Genomic DNA, 22,259 nt, shown 5'->3' on the forward strand with positions numbered 1-22,259 from the left:
ATACACAATGTACTGGTGTAATAATACTGGTGCCTTCCTACCTCTATGTCTGTCTGTTTTTACCCAGTTTTGTTCTATTACTGTTGTTCTAATTGTAAAGCGCAACGGAATATGCTGCGCTATATAAGAAACTGTTAATAAATAAATAAATAAATAAAATAAATAATGATCATATAGAGGTGGAAATGGTGGATACACACTGTACTGGTGTAATAATAAGCATATAGAGATGGAAATGCTGGATACACAATGCACTGGTGTAATAATGAGCATATAGAGATGGAAATGGTGGATACACAATGTACTGGTGTAATAATGAGCATATAGAGATGGAAATGGTGGATACACAATGTACTGGTGTAATAATGAGCATATAGAGATGGAAATGCTGGATACACAATGCACTGGTGTAATAATGAGGATATAGAGATGGAAATGCTGGATACACAATGTAGTGGTGTAATAATGAGCATACAGAGATGGAAATGGTGGATACACACTGTACTGGTGTAATAATGAGCATTGAGAGGTGGAAATGCTGGATACACAATGTACTGGTGTAATAATGAGCATATAGAGGTGGAAATGGTGGATACACACTGTACTGGTGTAATAATGAGCATATAGAGATGGAAGTGCTGGATACACAATGTAATGGTGTAATAATGAGCGTATAGAGATGGAAATGGTGGATACGCAATGTACTGGTGTAATAATGAGCATACAGAGATGGAAATGCTGGATACACAATGTACTAGTGTAATAATGAGCATGGAGAGATGGAAATGCTGGATACACAATGTACTGGTGTAATAATGAGCATACAGAGATGGAAATGCTGGATACACAATGTACTGGTGTAATAATGAGCATATAGAGATGAAAATGCTGGATACACAATGTACTGGTGTAATAATGAGCATACAGAGATGGAAATGCTGTATACACAATGTACTAGTGTAATAATGAGCATGGAGAGGTGGAAATGGTGGATACACAATGTACTGGTGTAATAATGAGCATATAGAGATGGAAATGCTGGATACACAATGTACTGGTGTAATAATGAGCATATAGAGATGGAAATGCTGGATACACAATGTAGTGGTGTAATAATGAGCATACAGAGATGGAAATGGTGGATACACACTGTACTGGTGTAATAATGAGCATGGAGAGGTGGAGATGCTGGATACACAATGTACTGGTGTAATAATGAGCATACAGAGATGGAAATGGTGGATACACACTGTACTGGTGTAATAATGAGCATATAGAGGTGGAAATGCTGTATACACAATGTACTGGTGTAATAATGAGCATATAGAGGTGGAAATGCTGTATACACAATGTACTGGTGTAATAATGAGCATATAGAGGTGGAAATGCTGGATACACAATGTACTGGTGTAATAATGAGCATATAGAGGTGGAAATGCTGTATACACAATGTACTGGTGTAATAATGAGCATATAGAGGTGGAAATGCTGGATACACAATGTACTGGTGTAATAATGAGCATACAGAGATGGAAATGGTGGATACACACTGTACTGGTGTAATAATGAGCATATAGAGGTGGAAATGCTGTATACACAATGTACTGGTGTAATAATGAGCATATAGAGGTGGAAATGCTGTATACACAATGTACTGGTGTAATAATGAGCATATAGAGGTGGAAATGCTGGATACACAATGTACTGGTGTAATAATGAGCATACAGAGATGGAAATGCTGGATACACAATGTACTGGTGTAATAATGAGCATATAGAGATGGAAATGCTGGATACACAATGTACTGGTGTAATAATGAGCATGGAGAGATGGAAATGCTGGATACACAATGTACTAGTGTAATAATGAGCATACAGAGATGGAAATGCTGTATACACAATGTACTAGTGTAATAATGAGCATGGAGAGGTGGAAATGCTGGATACACAATGTACTGGTGTAATAATGAGCATATAGAGATGGAAATGCTGGATACACAATGTACTGGTGTAATAATGAGCATATAGAGATGGAAATGCTGGATACACAATGTACTAGTGTAATAATGAGCATATAGAGATGGAAATGGTGGATACACAATGTACTGGTGTAATAATGAGCATGGAGAGGTGGAGATGCTGGATACACAATGTACTGGTGTAATAATGAGCATATAGAGGTGGAAATGCTGTATACACAATGTACTGGTGTAATAATGAGCATATAGAGGTGGAAATGCTGGATACACAATGTACTGGTGTAATAATGAGCATACAGAGATGGAAATGCTGGATACACAATGTACTGGTGTAATAATGAGCATATAGAGATGGAAATGCTGGATACACAATGTACTAGTGTAATAATGAGCATATAGAGATGGAAATGGTGGATACACAATGTACTAGTGTAATAATGAGCATAGAGAGGTGGAAATGGTGGATACACACTGTACTGGTGTAATAATGAGCATGAAGAGGTGGAAATGCTGGATACACAATGTACTGGTGTAATAATGAGCATATAGAGATGGAAATGCTGGATACACAATGTAATGGTGTAATAATGAGGATATAGAGATGGAAATGCTGGATACACAATGTACTGGTGTAATAATGAGCATATAGAGATGGAAATGCTGGATACACAATGTACTGGTGTAATAATGAGCATATAGAGATGGAAATGCTGGATACACAATGCACTGGTGTAATAATGAGGATATAGAGATGGAAATGGTGGATACACAATGTACTGGTGTAATAATGAGCAAATAGAGATGGAAATGCTGGATACACAATGTACTGGTGTAATAATGAGCAAATAGAGATGGAAATGCTGTATACACAATGTACTGGTGTAATAATGAGCATATAGAGATGGAAATGCTGTATACACAATGTACTGGTGTAATAATGAGCATATAGAGATGGAAATGCTGGATACACAATGTACTGGTGTAATAATGAGCATACAGAGATGGAAATGCTGGATACACAATGTACTGGTGTAATAATGAGCATATAGAGATGGAAATGCTGGATACACAATGTACTGGTGTAATAATGAGCATGGAGAGATGGAAATGCTGGATACACAATGTACTAGTGTAATAATGAGCATACAGAGATGGAAATGCTGGATACACAATGTACTGGTGTAATAATGAGCATATAGAGATGGAAATGCTGGATACACAATGTACTAGTGTAATAATGAGCATGGAGAGGTGGAAATGCTGGATACACAATGTACTGGTGTAATAATGAGCATATAGAGATGGAAATGCTGGATACACAATGTACTGGTGTAATAATGAGCATATAGAGATGGAAATGCTGGATACACAATGTAGTGGTGTAATAATGAGCATACAGAGATGGAAATGGTGGATACACACTGTACTGGTGTAATAATGAGCATTGAGAGGTGGAAATGCTGGATACACAATGTACTGGTGTAATAATGAGCATATAGAGGTGGAAATGGTGGATACACACTGTACTGGTGTAATAATGAGCATATAGAGATGGAAGTGCTGGATACACAATGTAATGGTGTAATAATGAGCGTATAGAGATGGAAATGGTGGATACACAATGTAGTGGTGTAATAATGAGCATACAGAGATGGAAATGCTGGATACACAATGTACTAGTGTAATAATGAGCATGGAGAGATGGAAATGCTGGATACACAATGTACTGGTGTAATAATGAGCATACAGAGATGGAAATGCTGGATACACAATGTACTGGTGTAATAATGAGCATATAGAGATGAAAATGCTGGATACACAATGTACTGGTGTAATAATGAGCATACAGAGATGGAAATGCTGTATACACAATGTACTAGTGTAATAATGAGCATGGAGAGGTGGAAATGGTGGATACACAATGTACTGGTGTAATAATGAGCATATAGAGATGGAAATGCTGGATACACAATGTACTGGTGTAATAATGAGCATATAGAGATGGAAATGCTGGATACACAATGTAGTGGTGTAATAATGAGCATACAGAGATGGAAATGGTGGATACACACTGTACTGGTGTAATAATGAGCATGGAGAGGTGGAGATGCTGGATACACAATGTACTGGTGTAATAATGAGCATATAGAGGTGGAAATGCTGGATACACAATGTACTGGTGTAATAATGAGGATATAGAGATGGAAGTGCTGGATACACAATGTACTGGTGTAATAATGAGCATGGAGAGGTGGAAATGGTGGATACACAATGTACTGGTGTAATAATGAGCATATAGAGATGGAAATGCTGGATACATAACACAATGTACTGGTGTTATATTGAGGATATAGAGGTGGAAATGGTGGATACACACTGTACTGGTGTAATAATTAGCATGGAGAGGTGGAAATGGTGGATACACAATGTACTGGTGTAATAATGAGTATATAGAGATGGAAGTGCTGGATTCACAATGTACTGGTGTAATAATGAGCATATAGAGATGGAAGTGCTGGATACACAATGTACTGGTGTAATAATGAGCATATAAAGATGGAATTGCTGGATACACAATGTGCAGGTGTAATAATGAGCATATAGAGATGGAAATGCTGGATACACAATGCACTGGTGTAATAATAAGCATATAGAGATGGAAATGGTGGATACACAATGTACTTGTGTAATAATGAGCATAGAGAGGTGGAAATGGTGGATACACAATGTACTGGTGTAATAATGAGCATATAGAGATGGAAATGCTGGATACACAATGTAATGGTGTAATAATGAGCATATAGAGATGGAAATGCTGGATACACAATGTACTGGTGTAATAATAAGCATATAGAGATGGAAATGCTGGATACACAATGCACTGGTGTAATAATGAGCATATAGAGATGGAAATGGTGGATACACAACGTACTGGTGTAATAATGAGCATGGAGAGGTGGAAATGGTGGATACACAACGTGCAGGGGTAATAATGAGCATATAGAGATGGAAATGCTGGATACACAATGTACTGGTGTAATAATGAGCATAGAGAGGTGGAAATGGTGGATACACAATGTACTAGTGTAATAATGAGCATATAGAGATGGAAATGCTGGATATACAATGTACTGGTGTAATAATGAGCATATAGAGATGGAAATGGTGGATACACAATGTACTGGTGTAATAATGAGCATATAGAGATGGAAATGCTGGATACACAATGCACTGGTGTAATAATAAGCATAGAGAGGTGGAAATGGTGGATACACAATGTACTGGTGTAATAATGAGCATATAGAGAAGGATATGGTGGATACACAATGTACTGGTGTAACAATGAGCATAGAGAGATGGAAATGGTGGATATACAATGTACTGGTGTAATAATGAGCATGGAGAGGTGGAAATGGTGGATACACAATGTACTGGTGTAATAATAAGCATATAGAGATGGAAATGCTGGATACACAATGTACTGGTGTAATAGTGAGCATATAGAGATGGAAATGCTGGATACACAATGCACTGGTGTAATAATGAGCATATAGAGGTGGAAATGCTGGATACACAATGTACTGGTGTAATAATGAGCATATAGAGATGGAAATGCTGGATACACAATGTACTAGTGTAATAATGAGCATATAGAGATGGAAATGCTGGATACACAATGTACTGGTGTAATAATGAGCATATAGAGATGGAAATGCTGGATACACAATGCACTGGTGTAATAATGAGGATATAGAGATGGAAATGGTGGATACACAATGCACTGGTTTAATAATGAGCATATAGAGATGGAAATGGTGGATACACAATGCACTGGTGTAATAATGAGCATAGAGAGGTGGAAATGGTGGATACACAATGTACTGGTGTAATAATGAGCATATAGAGATGGAAATGCTGGATACACAATGCACTGGTGTAATAATGAGCATATAGAGATGGAAATGGTGGATACACAATGCACTGGTTTAATAATGAGCATATAGAGATGGAAATGGTGGATACACAGTGCACTGGTGTAATAATGAGCATACAGAGATGGAAATGCTGGATATACAATGTACTGGTGTAATAATGAGCATATAGAGATGGAAATGCTGTATACACAATGTACTGGTGTAATAATGAGGATATAGAGATGGAAATGCTGGATATACAATGTACTGGTGTAATAATGAGCATAGAGAGGTTGAAATGCTGGATACACAATGTAATGGTGTAATAATAAGCATATAGAGATGGAAATGCTGGATACACAATGCACTGGTGTAATAATGATCATATATAGAGATGGAAATGCTGGATATACAATGTACTGGTGTAATAATGATCATATATAGAGATGGAAATGCTGGATACACAATGTACTGGTGTAATATTGAGGATATAGAGATGGAAATGCTGTATACACAATGTACTGGTGTAATAATGATCATATATAGAGATGGAAATGGTGGATACACAATGCACTGGTGTAATAATGAGCATAGAGAGGTGGAAATGGTGGATACACAATGTACTGGTGTAATAATGAGCATGGAGAGGTGGAAATGGTGGATACACAATGTACTGGTGTAATAATGAGTATATAGAGGTGGAAATGGGGGATACACAATGCACTGGTGTAATAATAAGCATAGAGTGGTGGAAATGCTGGATACACAATGTACTGGTGTAATAATGATCATATATAGAGATGGAAATGCTGGATACACAATGTACTGGTGTAATAATGATCATATATAGAGATGGAAATGGTGGATACACAATGTACTGGTGTAATAATGAGCATAGAGAGGTGGAAATGGTGGATACACAATGTACTGGTGTAATAATGAGCATGGAGAGGTGGAAATGGTGGATACACAATGTACTGGTGTAATAATGAGTATATAGAGGTGGAAATGGTGGATACACAATGCACTGGTGTAATAATAAGCATAGAGAGGTGGAAATGCTGGATACACAATGTACTGGTGTAATAATGAGCATATAGAGATGGAAATGCTGGATACACAATGTACTGGTGTAATAATGAGCATGGAGAGATGGAAATGCTGGATACACAACGCACTGGTGTAATAATGAGCATAGAGAGATGGAAATGCTGGATACACAATGTACTGGTGTAACAATGAGCATATAGAGATGGAAATGGTGGATACACAATGTACTGGTGTAATAATACTGGTGCCTTCCTACCTCTATGTCTGTCTGTTTTTACCCAGTTTTGTTCTATTACTGTTGTTCTAATTGTAAAGCGCAACGGAATATGCTGCGCTATATAAGAAACTGTTAATAAATAAATAAATAAATAAAATAAATAATGATCATATAGAGGTGGAAATGGTGGATACACACTGTACTGGTGTAATAATAAGCATATAGAGATGGAAATGCTGGATACACAATGCACTGGTGTAATAATGAGCATATAGAGATGGAAATGGTGGATACACAATGTACTGGTGTAATAATGAGCATATAGAGATGGAAATGGTGGATACACAATGTACTGGTGTAATAATGAGCATATAGAGATGGAAATGCTGGATACACAATGCACTGGTGTAATAATGAGGATATAGAGATGGAAATGCTGGATACACAATGTAGTGGTGTAATAATGAGCATACAGAGATGGAAATGGTGGATACACACTGTACTGGTGTAATAATGAGCATTGAGAGGTGGAAATGCTGGATACACAATGTACTGGTGTAATAATGAGCATATAGAGGTGGAAATGGTGGATACACACTGTACTGGTGTAATAATGAGCATATAGAGATGGAAGTGCTGGATACACAATGTAATGGTGTAATAATGAGCGTATAGAGATGGAAATGGTGGATACGCAATGTACTGGTGTAATAATGAGCATACAGAGATGGAAATGCTGGATACACAATGTACTAGTGTAATAATGAGCATGGAGAGATGGAAATGCTGGATACACAATGTACTGGTGTAATAATGAGCATACAGAGATGGAAATGCTGGATACACAATGTACTGGTGTAATAATGAGCATATAGAGATGAAAATGCTGGATACACAATGTACTGGTGTAATAATGAGCATACAGAGATGGAAATGCTGTATACACAATGTACTAGTGTAATAATGAGCATGGAGAGGTGGAAATGGTGGATACACAATGTACTGGTGTAATAATGAGCATATAGAGATGGAAATGCTGGATACACAATGTACTGGTGTAATAATGAGCATATAGAGATGGAAATGCTGGATACACAATGTAGTGGTGTAATAATGAGCATACAGAGATGGAAATGGTGGATACACACTGTACTGGTGTAATAATGAGCATGGAGAGGTGGAGATGCTGGATACACAATGTACTGGTGTAATAATGAGCATACAGAGATGGAAATGGTGGATACACACTGTACTGGTGTAATAATGAGCATATAGAGGTGGAAATGCTGTATACACAATGTACTGGTGTAATAATGAGCATATAGAGGTGGAAATGCTGTATACACAATGTACTGGTGTAATAATGAGCATATAGAGGTGGAAATGCTGGATACACAATGTACTGGTGTAATAATGAGCATACAGAGATGGAAATGGTGGATACACACTGTACTGGTGTAATAATGAGCATATAGAGGTGGAAATGCTGTATACACAATGTACTGGTGTAATAATGAGCATATAGAGGTGGAAATGCTGTATACACAATGTACTGGTGTAATAATGAGCATATAGAGGTGGAAATGCTGGATACACAATGTACTGGTGTAATAATGAGCATACAGAGATGGAAATGCTGGATACACAATGTACTGGTGTAATAATGAGCATATAGAGATGGAAATGCTGGATACACAATGTACTGGTGTAATAATGAGCATATAGAGATGGAAATGGTGGATACACAATGTACTAGTGTAATAATGAGCATAGAGAGGTGGAAATGGTGGATACACACTGTACTGGTGTAATAATGAGCATGAAGAGGTGGAAATGCTGGATACACAATGTACTGGTGTAATAATGAGCATATAGAGATGGAAATGCTGGATACACAATGTAATGGTGTAATAATGAGGATATAGAGATGGAAATGCTGGATACACAATGTACTGGTGTAATAATGAGCATATAGAGATGGAAATGCTGGATACACAATGTACTGGTGTAATAATGAGCATATAGAGATGGAAATGCTGGATACACAATGCACTGGTGTAATAATGAGGATATAGAGATGGAAATGGTGGATACACAATGTACTGGTGTAATAATGAGCAAATAGAGATGGAAATGCTGGATACACAATGTACTGGTGTAATAATGAGCAAATAGAGATGGAAATGCTGTATACACAATGTACTGGTGTAATAATGAGCATATAGAGATGGAAATGCTGTATACACAATGTACTGGTGTAATAATGAGCATATAGAGATGGAAATGCTGGATACACAATGTACTGGTGTAATAATGAGCATACAGAGATGGAAATGCTGGATACACAATGTACTGGTGTAATAATGATCATATATAGAGATGGAAATGCTGGATACACAATGCACTGGTGTAATAATGAGCATAGAGAGGTGGAAATGCTGGATACACAATGTACTGGTGTAATAATGAGCATGAAGAGGTGGAAATGCTGGATACACAATGTACTGGTGTAATAATGAGCATATAGAGATGGAAATGCTGGATACACAATGTACTGGTGTAATAATGAGCATAGAGAGGTGGAAATGCTGGATACACAATGTACTGGTGTAATAATGAGCATATAGAGATGGAAATGCTGGATACACAATGTACTGGTGTAATAATGAGCATGGAGAGATGGGAATGCTGGATACACAATGTACTAGTGTAATAATGAGCATACAGAGATGGAAATGCTGGATACACAATGTACTGGTGTAATAATGAGCATATAGAGATGGAAATGCTGGATACACAATGTACTGGTGTAATAATGAGCATATAGAGATGGAAATGCTGGATACACAATGTAGTGGTGTAATAATGAGCATACAGAGATGGAAATGCTGGATACACAATGTACTGGTGTAATAATGAGCATTGAGAGGTGGAAATGCTGGATACACAATGTACTGGTGTAATAATGAGCATATAGAGGTGGAAATGGTGGATACACACTGTACTGGTGTAATAATGAGCATATAGAGATGGAAGTGCTGGATACACAATGTAATGGTGTAATAATGAGCGTATAGAGATGGAAATGGTGGATACGCAATGTACTGGTGTAATAATGAGCATACAGAGATGGAAATGCTGGATACACAATGTACTAGTGTAATAATGAGCATGGAGAGATGGAAATGCTGGATACACAATGTACTGGTGTAATAATGAGCATATAGAGATGAAAATGCTGGATACACAATGTACTGGTGTAATAATGAGCATATAGAGATGAAAATGCTGGATACACAATGTACTGGTGTAATAATGAGCATATAGAGATGGAAATGCTGGATACACAATGTACTGGTGTAATAATGAGCATATAGAGATGGAAATGCTGGATACACAATGTACTGGTGTAATAATGATCATATATAGAGATGGAAATAGTGGATACACAATGTACTGGTGTAATAATGAGCATAGAGAGGTGGAAATGGTGGATACACAATGTACTGGTGTAATAATGAGCATACAGAGATGGAAATGCTGGATACACAATGTACTGGTGTAATAATGAGCATATAGAGATGAAAATGCTGGATACACAATGTACTGGTGTAATAATGAGCATACAGAGGGGTAAATTTACTAAGATTCGTAATTTCCGAAAAAAGGTCAAAGTTCAATCACGAATGACATCGACAGTGTAAAACTGCAACTTTTTGAATTGATTACGATGGATTTACTAAGCTGTCGTATTCGTGTTTTTCTTTTCTTCCGATGTCGATGTCATTCGTTTTTTTTTTACCTAATTTTACGGCAGTGATTAGCAAAACACTGCCGTTTTTTTTTACAATCAATCTCGGCCGGATCTGTGTGATCCGTGCTGGGGTTCTTTTATTTTTTTATTTTTAATTAAACAATGTAAAATCCCCCAAAAAAATGCGTGGGGTCCCCCCTCCTAAGCATAACCAGCCTCGGGCTCTTTGAGCCGATCCTGGTTGCAGAAATATGGGGGAAAAAATGACAGGGGTTCCCCCATATTTAAGCAACCAGCATCGGGCTCTGCGCCTGGTCCTGGTCCCAAAAATACGGGGGACAAAAAGAGTAGGGGTCCCCCGTATTTTTAAAACCAGCACCGGGCTCCACTAGCTGGACAGATAATGCCACAGCCGGGGGTCACTTTTATACAGCGCCCTGCGGCCGTGGCATCAAAAATCCAACTAGTCACCCCTGGCCGGGGTACCCTGGGGGAGTGGGAACCCCTTCAATCAAGGGGTCCCCCCCCCCCAGCCACCCAAGGGCCAGGGGTGAAGCCCGAGGCTGTCCCCCCCCATCCAATGGGCTGCGGATGGGAGGGCTGATAGCCTTTGTTGTAAAATAAAAGATATTGTTTTTAGTAGCAGTACTACAAGTCCCAGCAAGCCTCCCCCGCATGCTGGTACTTGGAGAACCACAAGTACCAGCATGCGGCGGAAAAACGGGCCCGCTGGTACCTGTAGTACTACCACTAAAAAAATACCCAAAAAAACACAAGACACACACACCGTGAAAGTATAATTTTATTACATACATACACACATACATACATACTTACCTTATGTTCCCACGCAGGTCGGTCCTCTTCTCCAGTAGAATCCAAGGGGTACCTGTTGAATAAATTCTACTCACGAGATCCAGGGGTCCAGGCTCCTCGGCAAATCCAGGGATAATCCACGTACTTGAATAAAACAAAAAAACGGTTGCCCGACCACGAACTGAAAGGTGACCCATGTTTGCACATGGGTCACCTTCCCACGAATGCCAGAAACACACTTTGCCTTCTGGCTAAGTGGGTTTCTTCAGCCAATCAGGGAGTGCCACGTTGTAGCACTCTCCTGATCAGCTGTGTGCTCCTGTCCTCACTGACAGGCGGCACACGGCAGTGTTACAATGTAGCGCCTATGCGCTACATTGTAACCAATGATGGGAACTTTCTGCTCAGCGGTGACGTCACTTTAGGTCAACCGCAGGGCAGAAAGTTCCCATCATTGGTTACAATGTAGCGCATAGGCGCTACATTGTAACACTGCCGTGTGCCGCCTGTCAGTGAGGACAGCAGCACACAGCTGATCAGGAGAGTGCTACAACGTGGCGCTCCCTGATTGGCTGAAGAAACCCACTTAGCCAGAAGGCAAAGTGTGTTTCTGGCATTCGTGGGAAGGTGACCCATGTGCAAACATGGGTCACCTTTCAGTTCGTGGTCGGGCAACCGTTTTTTTGTTTTATTCAAGTACGTGGATTATCCCTGGATTTGCCGAGGAGCCTGGACCCCTGGATCTCGTGAGTAGAATTTATTCAACAGGTACCCCTTGGATTCTACTGGAGAAGAGGACCGACCTGCGTGGGAACATAAGGTAAGTATGTATGTATGTGTGTATGTATGTAATAAAATTATACTTTCACGGTGTGTGTGTCTTGTGTTTTTTTGGGTATTTTTTTAGTGGTAGTACTACAGGTACCAGCGGGCCCGTTTTTCCGCCACATGCTGGTACTTGTGGTTCTCCAAGTACCAGCATGCGGGGGAGGCTTGCTGGGACTTGTAGTACTGCTACTAAAAACAATATCTTTTATTTTACAACAAAGGCTATCAGCCCTCCCATCCGCAGCCCATTGGATGGGGGGGGACAGCCTCGGGCTTCACCCCTGGCCCTTGGGTGGCTGGGGGGGGGGGGACCCCTTGATTGAAGGGGTTCCCACTCCCCCAGGGTACCCCGGCCAGGGGTGACTAGTTGGATTTTTGATGCCACGGCCGCAGGGCGCTGTATAAAAGTGACCCCCGGCTGTGGCATTATCTGTCCAGCTAGTGGAGCCCGGTGCTGGTTTTAAAAATACGGGGGACCCCTACTCTTTTTGTCCCCCGTATTTTTGGGACCAGGACCAGGCGCAGAGCCCGATGCTGGTTGCTTAAATATGGGGGAACCCCTGTCATTTTTTTCACCATATTTCTGCAACCAGGATCGGCTCAAAGAGCCCGAGGCTGGTTATGCTTAGGAGGGGGGACCCCACGCAATTTTTTTTAAAAAAATAAGCACTTTCCCACCCCTTCCCACTGATATACATGCACGGATCTCATGGATCCGTGCATGCCTATCCAATCACGAATTAAAAAAAAAGTTCTGTTTTTTTTTAGCACTTTTTTACGAGTTGAAATTTTTCACGGCAGTGTTTGTTCTTTTTTGGCTTTGCACTTCTTAGTAAATGACCGAGATTCATACTTAAACAGCCGCGTTTTGACCGATGGTGTATTCATTCGTAATTTTTTACCTGAACTTGCAAAAAATTACGAATGCCCTCATCACTGCCGTGATTAGTGTTTAGTAAATGACCGAGATTAACCGAGATGACACTTTGAAGAAAAAACGGCATCTCGGTCAAAATCGGGAGCTTAGTAAATATACCCCAGAGATGGAAATGCTGTATACACAATGTACTAGTGTAATAATGAGCATGGAGAGGTGGAAATGGTGGATACACAATGTACTGGTGTAATAATGAGCATATAGAGATGGAAATGCTGGATACACAATGTACTGGTGTAATAATGAGCATACAGAGATGGAAATGGTGGATACACACTGTACTGGTGTAATAATGAGCATGGAGAGGTGGAGATGCTGGATACACAATGTACTGGTGTAATAATGAGCATATAGAGGTGGAAATGCTGGATACACAATGTACTGGTGTAATAATGAGGATATAGAGATGGAAGTGCTGGATACACAATGTACTGGTGTAATAATGAGCATGGAGAGGTGGAAATGGTGGATACACAATGTACTGGTGTAATAATGAGCATATAGAGATGGAAATGCTGGATACATAACACAATGTACTGGTGTAATATTGAGGATATAGAGGTGGAAATGGTGGATACACACTGTACTGGTGTAATAATTAGCATGGAGAGGTGGAAATGGTGGATACACAATGTACTGGTGTAATAATGAGTATATAGAGATGGAAGTGCTGGATTCACAATGTACTGGTGTAATAATGAGCATATAGAGATGGAAGTGCTGGATACACAATGTACTGGTGTAATAATGAGCATATAAAGATGGAATTGCTGGATACACAATGTGCAGGTGTAATAATGAGCATATAGAGATGGAAATGCTGGATACACAATGCACTGGTGTAATAATAAGCATATAGAGATGGAAATGGTGGATACACAATGTACTTGTGTAATAATGAGCATAGAGAGGTGGAAATGGTGGATACACAATGTACTGGTGTAATAATGAGCATATAGAGATGGAAATGCTGGATACACAATGTAATGGTGTAATAATGAGGATATAGAGATGGAAATGCTGGATATACAATGTACTGGTGTAATAATAAGCATAGAGAGGTTGAAATGCTGGATACACAATGTAATGGTGTAATAATAAGCATATAGAGATGGAAATGCTGGATACACAATGCACTGGTGTAATAATGATCATATATAGAGATGGAAATGCTGGATATACAATGTACTGGTGTAATAATGATCATATATAGAGATGGAAATGCTGGATACACAATGTACTGGTGTAATATTGAGGATATAGAGATGGAAATGCTGTATACACAATGTACTGGTGTAATAATGATCATATATAGAGATGGAAATGGTGGATACACAATGCACTGGTGTAATAATGAGCATAGAGAGGTGGAAATGGTGGATACACAATGTACTGGTGTAATAATGAGCATGGAGAGGTGGAAATGGTGGATACACAATGTACTGGTGTAATAATGAGTATATAGAGGTGGAAATGGGGGATACACAATGCACTGGTGTAATAATAAGCATAGAGAGGTGGAAATGCTGGATACACAATGTACTGGTGTAATAATGATCATATATAGAGATGGAAATGCTGGATACACAATGTACTGGTGTAATAATGATCATATATAGAGATGGAAATGGTGGATACACAATGTACTGGTGTAATAATGAGCATAGAGAGGTGGAAATGGTGGATACACAATGTACTGGTGTAATAATGAGCATGGAGAGGTGGAAATGGTGGATACACAATGTACTGGTGTAATAATGAGTATATAGAGGTGGAAATGGTGGATACACAATGCACTGGTGTAATAATAAGCATAGAGAGGTGGAAATGCTGGATACACAATGTACTGGTGTAATAATGAGCATATAGAGATGGAAATGCTGGATACACAATGTACTGGTGTAATAATGAGCATGGAGAGATGGAAATGCTGGATACACAACGCACTGGTGTAATAATGAGCATAGAGAGATGGAAATGCTGGATACACAATGTACTGGTGTAACAATGAGCATATAGAGATGGAAATGGTGGATACACAATGTACTGGTGTAATAATACTGGTGCCTTCCTACCTCTATGTCTGTCTGTTTTTACCCAGTTTTTTTCTATTACTGTTGTTCTAATTGTAAAGCGCAACGGAATATGCTGCGCTATATAAGAAACTGTTAATAAATAAATAAATAAATAAATAAAATAAATAATGATCATATAGAGGTGGAAATGGTGGATACACACTGTACTGGTGTAATAATAAGCATATAGAGATGGAAATGCTGGATACACAATGCACTGGTGTAATAATGAGCATATAGAGATGGAAATGGTGGATACACAATGTACTGGTGTAATAATGAGCATATAGAGATGGAAATGGTGGATACACAATGTACTGGTGTAATAATGAGCATATAGAGATGGAAATGCTGGATACACAATGCACTGGTGTAATAATGAGGATATAGAGATGGAAATGGTGGATACACAATGTACTGGTGTAATAATGAGCATAGAGAGATGGAAATGCTGGATACACAATGTACTGGTGTAATAATGAGCATATAGAGATGGAAATGCTGGATACACAATGTACTGGTGTAATAATGAGCATATAGAGATGGAAATGCTGGATACACAATGTACTGGTGTAATAATGAGCATAGAGAGGTGGAAATGGTGGATACACAATGCACTGGTGTAATAATGAGCATATAGAGATGGAAATGGTGTATATAGCTGATTTTCCAGGCATATGATGCGCTTCTCCCTTTCTCCAGAAGCGACGCCGATCTTTGTGGCGTATAGAACCCAGCAGTGGTGAGGTTCCCCCAGAAGGAGAAGTACATCTGGTTCTTGTGGCCTATCTGGACGATACCACAGCCTTCAGAGACACCGTCCAGCTGGATATTACTAATAGCAGCACCCATCTCATCCCGGTGCATGCCACTGGCACGGGAACCACCATCGTCACTGACCGAGCCTTCGCACCGGTGCTTAACCTTGGAGCCCATTTCAGGTGAGTGGTCCGGTAACAGGAGAGCGGTCTGTCACCCTGGTGGGACCTTATTATTCTGTGACGTTTCCTGCACACGGTGTGTGCTCTTCCCAGGGACTCTCTCTGTCCATCCTCCCAATCCATCATATATTATTATCACTGATCCCACTCTGTGTGTGTGCTGGGTGCATCTCCCGCCATGTAACACATTGTAATGAAGATTAACAGAATGGAGACACTTACTAGAACAGGGTATATACACCTATATTAGGAATTATCACCATATAATACACAGTTTACTGGAGCATAACTTGTCATCATTGTCTATACATAAGGGACATCATCCTATATAATAAAAGGGGCTCCTCACCTCTATGAGAGGGGTTAAGTGTTGCTCCGTTTGGGCGCGCCCAACCACCAGCGCTGACATTCTGTTATGGTCAGTAAATGTTAAGGGGGGTACACACGGGGCGATCTAGCACAGACCGCTCAGCACATATCTCTCCCCCTCGCTCATCACACATCCCCCCCCACCCTTGCTCAGCACTCAGCGCAATGTGTGCTGTGCGAGGGGGGTGGGGGGGCGCTCACTTCACACAGCGGTGAAGTGAGCGGCCTGACTAGATTGGCCAATCTAGAACCGCCGAGAGCGACGCACAAGGCCGCGCATCGCTACTGCTATGGGGCATACACACGGAGAGATCTGCCCAGATTGCTTAGAAATGAAGCATACATCGCTGTGTGTGTACCCCCCTTTACAGGGCTTACGTGGTGCTGATGTAATTAGGGGATGATAGTGAGGCAATGATACTAGTAATCATTGTATTAGCACTAATCTCATGAATGAAGTGCTTGTAAAGGTCGTTCCCAATTTCCGTATGTACTGCGATTCTCTCTAAGTCTCTACAGGAACTAGTTACTATTCTCAGGCGTGCTATAGGTGATCGGCGGGGTGTGATGTGGTCCAAGATCGCCGGACGTGCGGGTTGTGGCCCACCTCGGATGATTTTTTAAAGGGGAAATCACTTACAAGGCAAAACCATGCCTTTATTATCTCCTATATAATATAGCCCAGATCTGTCCCTCCCACACAGGTTACATCCAATGGGAGGCTCTGCCCTTTGGCTGCTGTGTGTTTCCAGAGCAGGATTAACAATGGGGCTGATGGAGCTGCAGCTCCAGGTCCATACCCCAAAATAGGCCCCACTGCATCTACAGCATCATACCCTCCAACAATATACACATAAACATCACCACAAATTCGAAAAGGGGGCGTGGCCACAGGTACAGTGGTGTGGCCACGCCCCTTTTCCTGTACTTTCAATGGAAGTTTGGAGAGCCAAAAATCGGTACAGACCATAAAAAAAGGTCCTGTACCTGCCAAAAAGGTGCAGCTGGAGGGTATGCCACTGCATCTGCAGCAAGTCCCTGCGCTGTACATAGGGAAAAATAAAACCTTTTACTGCAGCGTCCTATGGGGGTCATTCTGACCTGATTGCTCACTGCAGTTCATCGCAGCGCAGCGATCAGGTCAGAACTGCACATGCCGATGCCGCAGTGCGCTGGCACATGACTGACAGCCAACGGCTGTCGTTGCCTAGCGATCACCTCTGCCTGATTGACAGGCAGAGGCGGTCGCTGGGCAGGAGGGGGTGGCACAGCGTCGTTTGGCCGCCATTTTGTTTGCGCGGTCCGGCCAACACAGGCGTGGCAGGACCATGAGGTGGCCGGGCCGCAGCGGCTGTGTGACGTCACACTCAGCCGCTGCGTCCCAGGCAGTGACGAGTAACTCCTGGCCAGCCGCAGCAGCTGTGCTAGCTGGGAGTTACTCTTCAAGTACAAAAGCATCGCCGCTGTGCGATGCTTTTGTACTTGTGTAGGGTGGGGAGGGGGACCGGCCTGACATGCGTGGTGGACTAGCCCTGTGCTGGGCATCCCCCCGCATGTCAGTGTAAGTGATCGTAGCTGTGCTAAATTTCAGGTATCGGAATGACCCCCTGTGTCCGCCTACCCCCCTCCGGCATCAACAATCCCCACTCCCTAGTGGAAGGCTTTCATAGCCCTCCCTGCGCCGCATACTCTCTGAGCCCCGGAGCCTCCTCTGCGTGTGATGTCACAGAAGTGCCTCCCCGCCACAGCCGCACCCAGATCCCCAGAGGCCCTGACTCCGCAACACAGCACCTGAGATGCCGGCCTGGAAGCCCCGAGATGGCTAATGTAACGGATAGAGTGGGTGATATCACGGAGGGTAATGTCTGGACGCTGAATCAATGTAACAGGTGACAGTGCTGTGCAGTGCAGTGGGTGTGCAGTGTCACTGACACTGCACAGCACTCTCACCTTTTACATTGATTCAGTGAGTCAGTCAGTTCCGCCAGCCAGTCACTATTGTTAGCGCCGGTGTCCCAACGAGTCGCATTACAGGGAAGTACACGCACTAAATAAACTACAGCTCCCAGCAACCCTTAGCGCCAAAGCATTCCGGCCCTTAGGCCTGCTGGGAGCTGTAGTTTATTGAGTGCATCTTCTTCCCTGTAATGCGGCGTGTTGGGACAGCGGCGCTAACAATAGTGACTGGCTGCTGTGCGAGTCTCCGGGAGAGCCACTGCCAAAGGGAGGACAGCAGCTTAGCTGCTTCCAGGAGGAGAAGCATTACCCGCCCCTCCCCCACTCACAGTACTTCCGGGCCCCATCCGCGGCACCCACACATAGCTGAATGGAGATAATTGACTGATGCTCCTGACCTCTTGTATGGAACATTGCTACCTGTGTCCTGTGTCTCCCCAGAATGGTCTGTCTGTATGGGCTGTGCTGTGACAGAATCACAAGACTCCTCTGAATATAATGTGTGATACGTTCTCAGTGGTGATAATGGAGCTTCTATTAATCAGGCTCCTCGGTCTTCCATCTCAGCCCCCCGCCACTAACACCCTCCTGGCTTCTCAGCCCCCTCGGCACTAACACCCACCTGTCATCTCAGCCCCCCGGCACTAACACCCACCCATCTCAATGCTGACCGGCCCCAATACAGTGACACCCGCTGTATTACACCCACACATCAGCCCCCCGCCACTAACACCCACCCGTCTCATTGCTGACCGGCCCCAATACAGTGACACCCGCTGTATTACACCCACACATCAGCCCCCCGCCACTAACACCCACCCGTCTCATTGCTGACCGGCCCCAATACAGTGACACCCACAGTATTACACCCACACATCAGCCCCCCGCCACTAACACCCACCCGTCTCATTGCTGACCGGCCCCAATACAGTGACACCCGCTGTATTACACCCACACATCAGCCCCCCGCCACTAACACCCACCCGTCTCATTGCTGACCGGCCCCAATACAGTGACACCCGCTGTATTACACCCACACATCAGCCCCCCGCCACTAACACCCACCCATCTCAATGCTGACCGGCCCCAATACAGTGACACCCACAGTATTACACCCACACATCAGCCCCCCGCCACTAACACCCACCCGTCTCATTGCTGACCGGCCCCAATACAGTGACACCCGCTGTATTACACCCACACATCAGCCCCCCGCCACTAACACCCACCCATCTCAATGCTGACCGGCCCCAATACAGTGACACCCGCTGTATTACACCCACACATCAGCCCCCCGCCACTAACACCCACCCGTCTCAATGCTGACCGGCCCCAGTACAGTGACACCCGCTGTATTACACCCACACATCAGCCCCCCGCCACTAACACCCACCCGTCTCATTGCTGACCGGCCCCAATACAGTGACACCCGCTGTATTACACCCACACATCAGCCCCCCGCCACTAACACCCACCCATCTCAATGCTGACCGGCCCCAATACAGTGACACCCGCTGTATTACACCCACACATCAGCCCCCCGCCACTAACACCCACCCGTCTCATTGCTGACCGGCCCCAGTACAGTGACACCCGCTGTATTACACCCACACATCAGCCCCCCGCCACTAACACCCACCCGTCTCATTGCTGACCGGCCCCAATACAGTGACACCCGCTGTATTACACCCACACATCAGCCCCCCGCCACTAACACCCACCCATCTCAATGCTGACCGGCCCCAGTACAGTGACACCCGCTGTATTACACCCACACATCAGCCCCCCGCCACTAACACCCACCCGTCTCATTGCTGACCGGCCCCAATACAGTGACATCTGCTGTATTACACCCACACATCAGCCCCCCGCCACTAACACCCACCCGTCTCATTGCTGACCGGCCCCAGTACAGTGACACCCGCTGTATTACACCCACACATCAGCCCCCCGCCAGTAACACCCACCCGTCTCAATGCTGACCGGCCCCAGTACAGTGACACCCACTGTATTACACCCACATATCGGCCCCCCGCCACTAACACCCACCCGTCTCAATGCTGATGTTTCTGGAGCACCCAGTCCGTCACTTGCTGGGCAGACCTGCCTCTCATTACCTGCAGTGGTTACAGTGTAGTACTGTGGCATCTGGAGGTGAAGGAGGGTATCACAGCCATCACTGGCACAGGGATCGGCACCAGATAGAGGCTTGAGCAGGACGTAACATGGCATCACTTTGCCCATAGCAGTATCTGAGTATGGATGCCTCTGTCATGCCGTGTTCTGCCCCTGTTCCTACCCATAGACAGTGCAGGTTGTACTAGTGCCAGCGATGCCCTGATTCTCAGTAAGTGCAGCCTGGCATCAGGCATTTCCTGGGCTCATGTAATGAGTGTATTTAGGTCTCGGCAATTACTGTATATTTCCTGCGCCTGCAGTGACTGGGCACAGATGTCTGCGGGTGCCAGGTGCCAGGCATCAGCGTGATGCCTCCCTTGTTTGCTGCCAGGAGATGCAGAACTCTCCGTAGTCTCTGGTGTCAGTGGAAAATGTATCAGTAATGAGTGTTTGGGTGGTTGGGGGCTGTCACCGCTGGTGGGCTCAGGTTCCTATTCTCCTCTTCTAGCTCTATTGTTTGTGGCCTTTATCCGATACCAAACTCATTGTCTGTTCTTTCAAAGGTTTATCCAATGATGGCAACATAATGCCATGTAAGATGCCAATTAACCCAGCGGTCTCTGGGTTGGGCTTCTCTTGCAGCACATGAACAGAGCCTGGAGGCCGTTGCTGCGACTCACGGAGTTAATGGCCAGATGCTGCGTATCACTGTGTGTCCCCTGCTGGTGCTTCATGTCAGCATCATTGTTATTCTCCCTGCTGAGTATAATGGCAGCACTGCAAGATTATACCCCAGTAACATTATCTAAGCCCCTGCAGTAACACAAGATGCCAAGCAGAGAGCGTGACCCCTGCCCCCGCCTCACATGCCAGCATCGGCCTGCTGTGCCCGATAATGCCTTGTTCCACTGTAACACAGCACCACGGGGAGACGTGGACATTGTTGTGCCACAGCCATCTTACCCAATGTGATTGCAGGCCTGGTCTCATACCTGACACCCTGTCTACAGCTGGCAGTGCCCAGCAATCCTCTATGGCATCTGTTATTCCATCTATCGGATATTCTGCTCACCCTCCAGCATCGGCCCTGCTCATGTCTCTCATACACTATCCCTTCCTGTCTGTCTGCATACACTGCAGTATCCCCCACAGGCCCCAGCGCATCACACTGCAGTATCCCCCACAGGCACCAGCGCATCACACTGCAGTATCCCCCACAGGCCCCAGCGCATCACACTGCAGTATCCCCCACAGGCACCAGCGCATCACACTGCAGTATCCCCCACAGGCACCAGCGCATCACACT

General features: G+C 43.3%; 1 protein-coding gene across 2 annotated transcripts in view; it reads left to right on the top strand.

The window, feature by feature from the left end:
* Nucleotides 1–22,259, top strand: part of HYDIN (HYDIN axonemal central pair apparatus protein) — a 478,199-nt gene that overhangs the window by 147,934 nt on the left and 308,006 nt on the right. For both annotated transcript variants that reach the window (XM_063945857.1, XM_063945858.1), the window contains exon 19: nt 16,272–16,510. In XM_063945857.1, the coding sequence (XP_063801927.1) occupies nt 16,272–16,510 (239 nt within the window). The remainder of the gene's footprint in view (nt 1–16,271; nt 16,511–22,259) is intronic.

The sequence above is a fragment of the Pseudophryne corroboree genome, chromosome 11 (genome assembly GCF_028390025.1).
Source record: "Pseudophryne corroboree isolate aPseCor3 chromosome 11, aPseCor3.hap2, whole genome shotgun sequence".
Lineage (NCBI taxonomy): Eukaryota > Metazoa > Chordata > Amphibia > Anura > Myobatrachidae > Pseudophryne > Pseudophryne corroboree.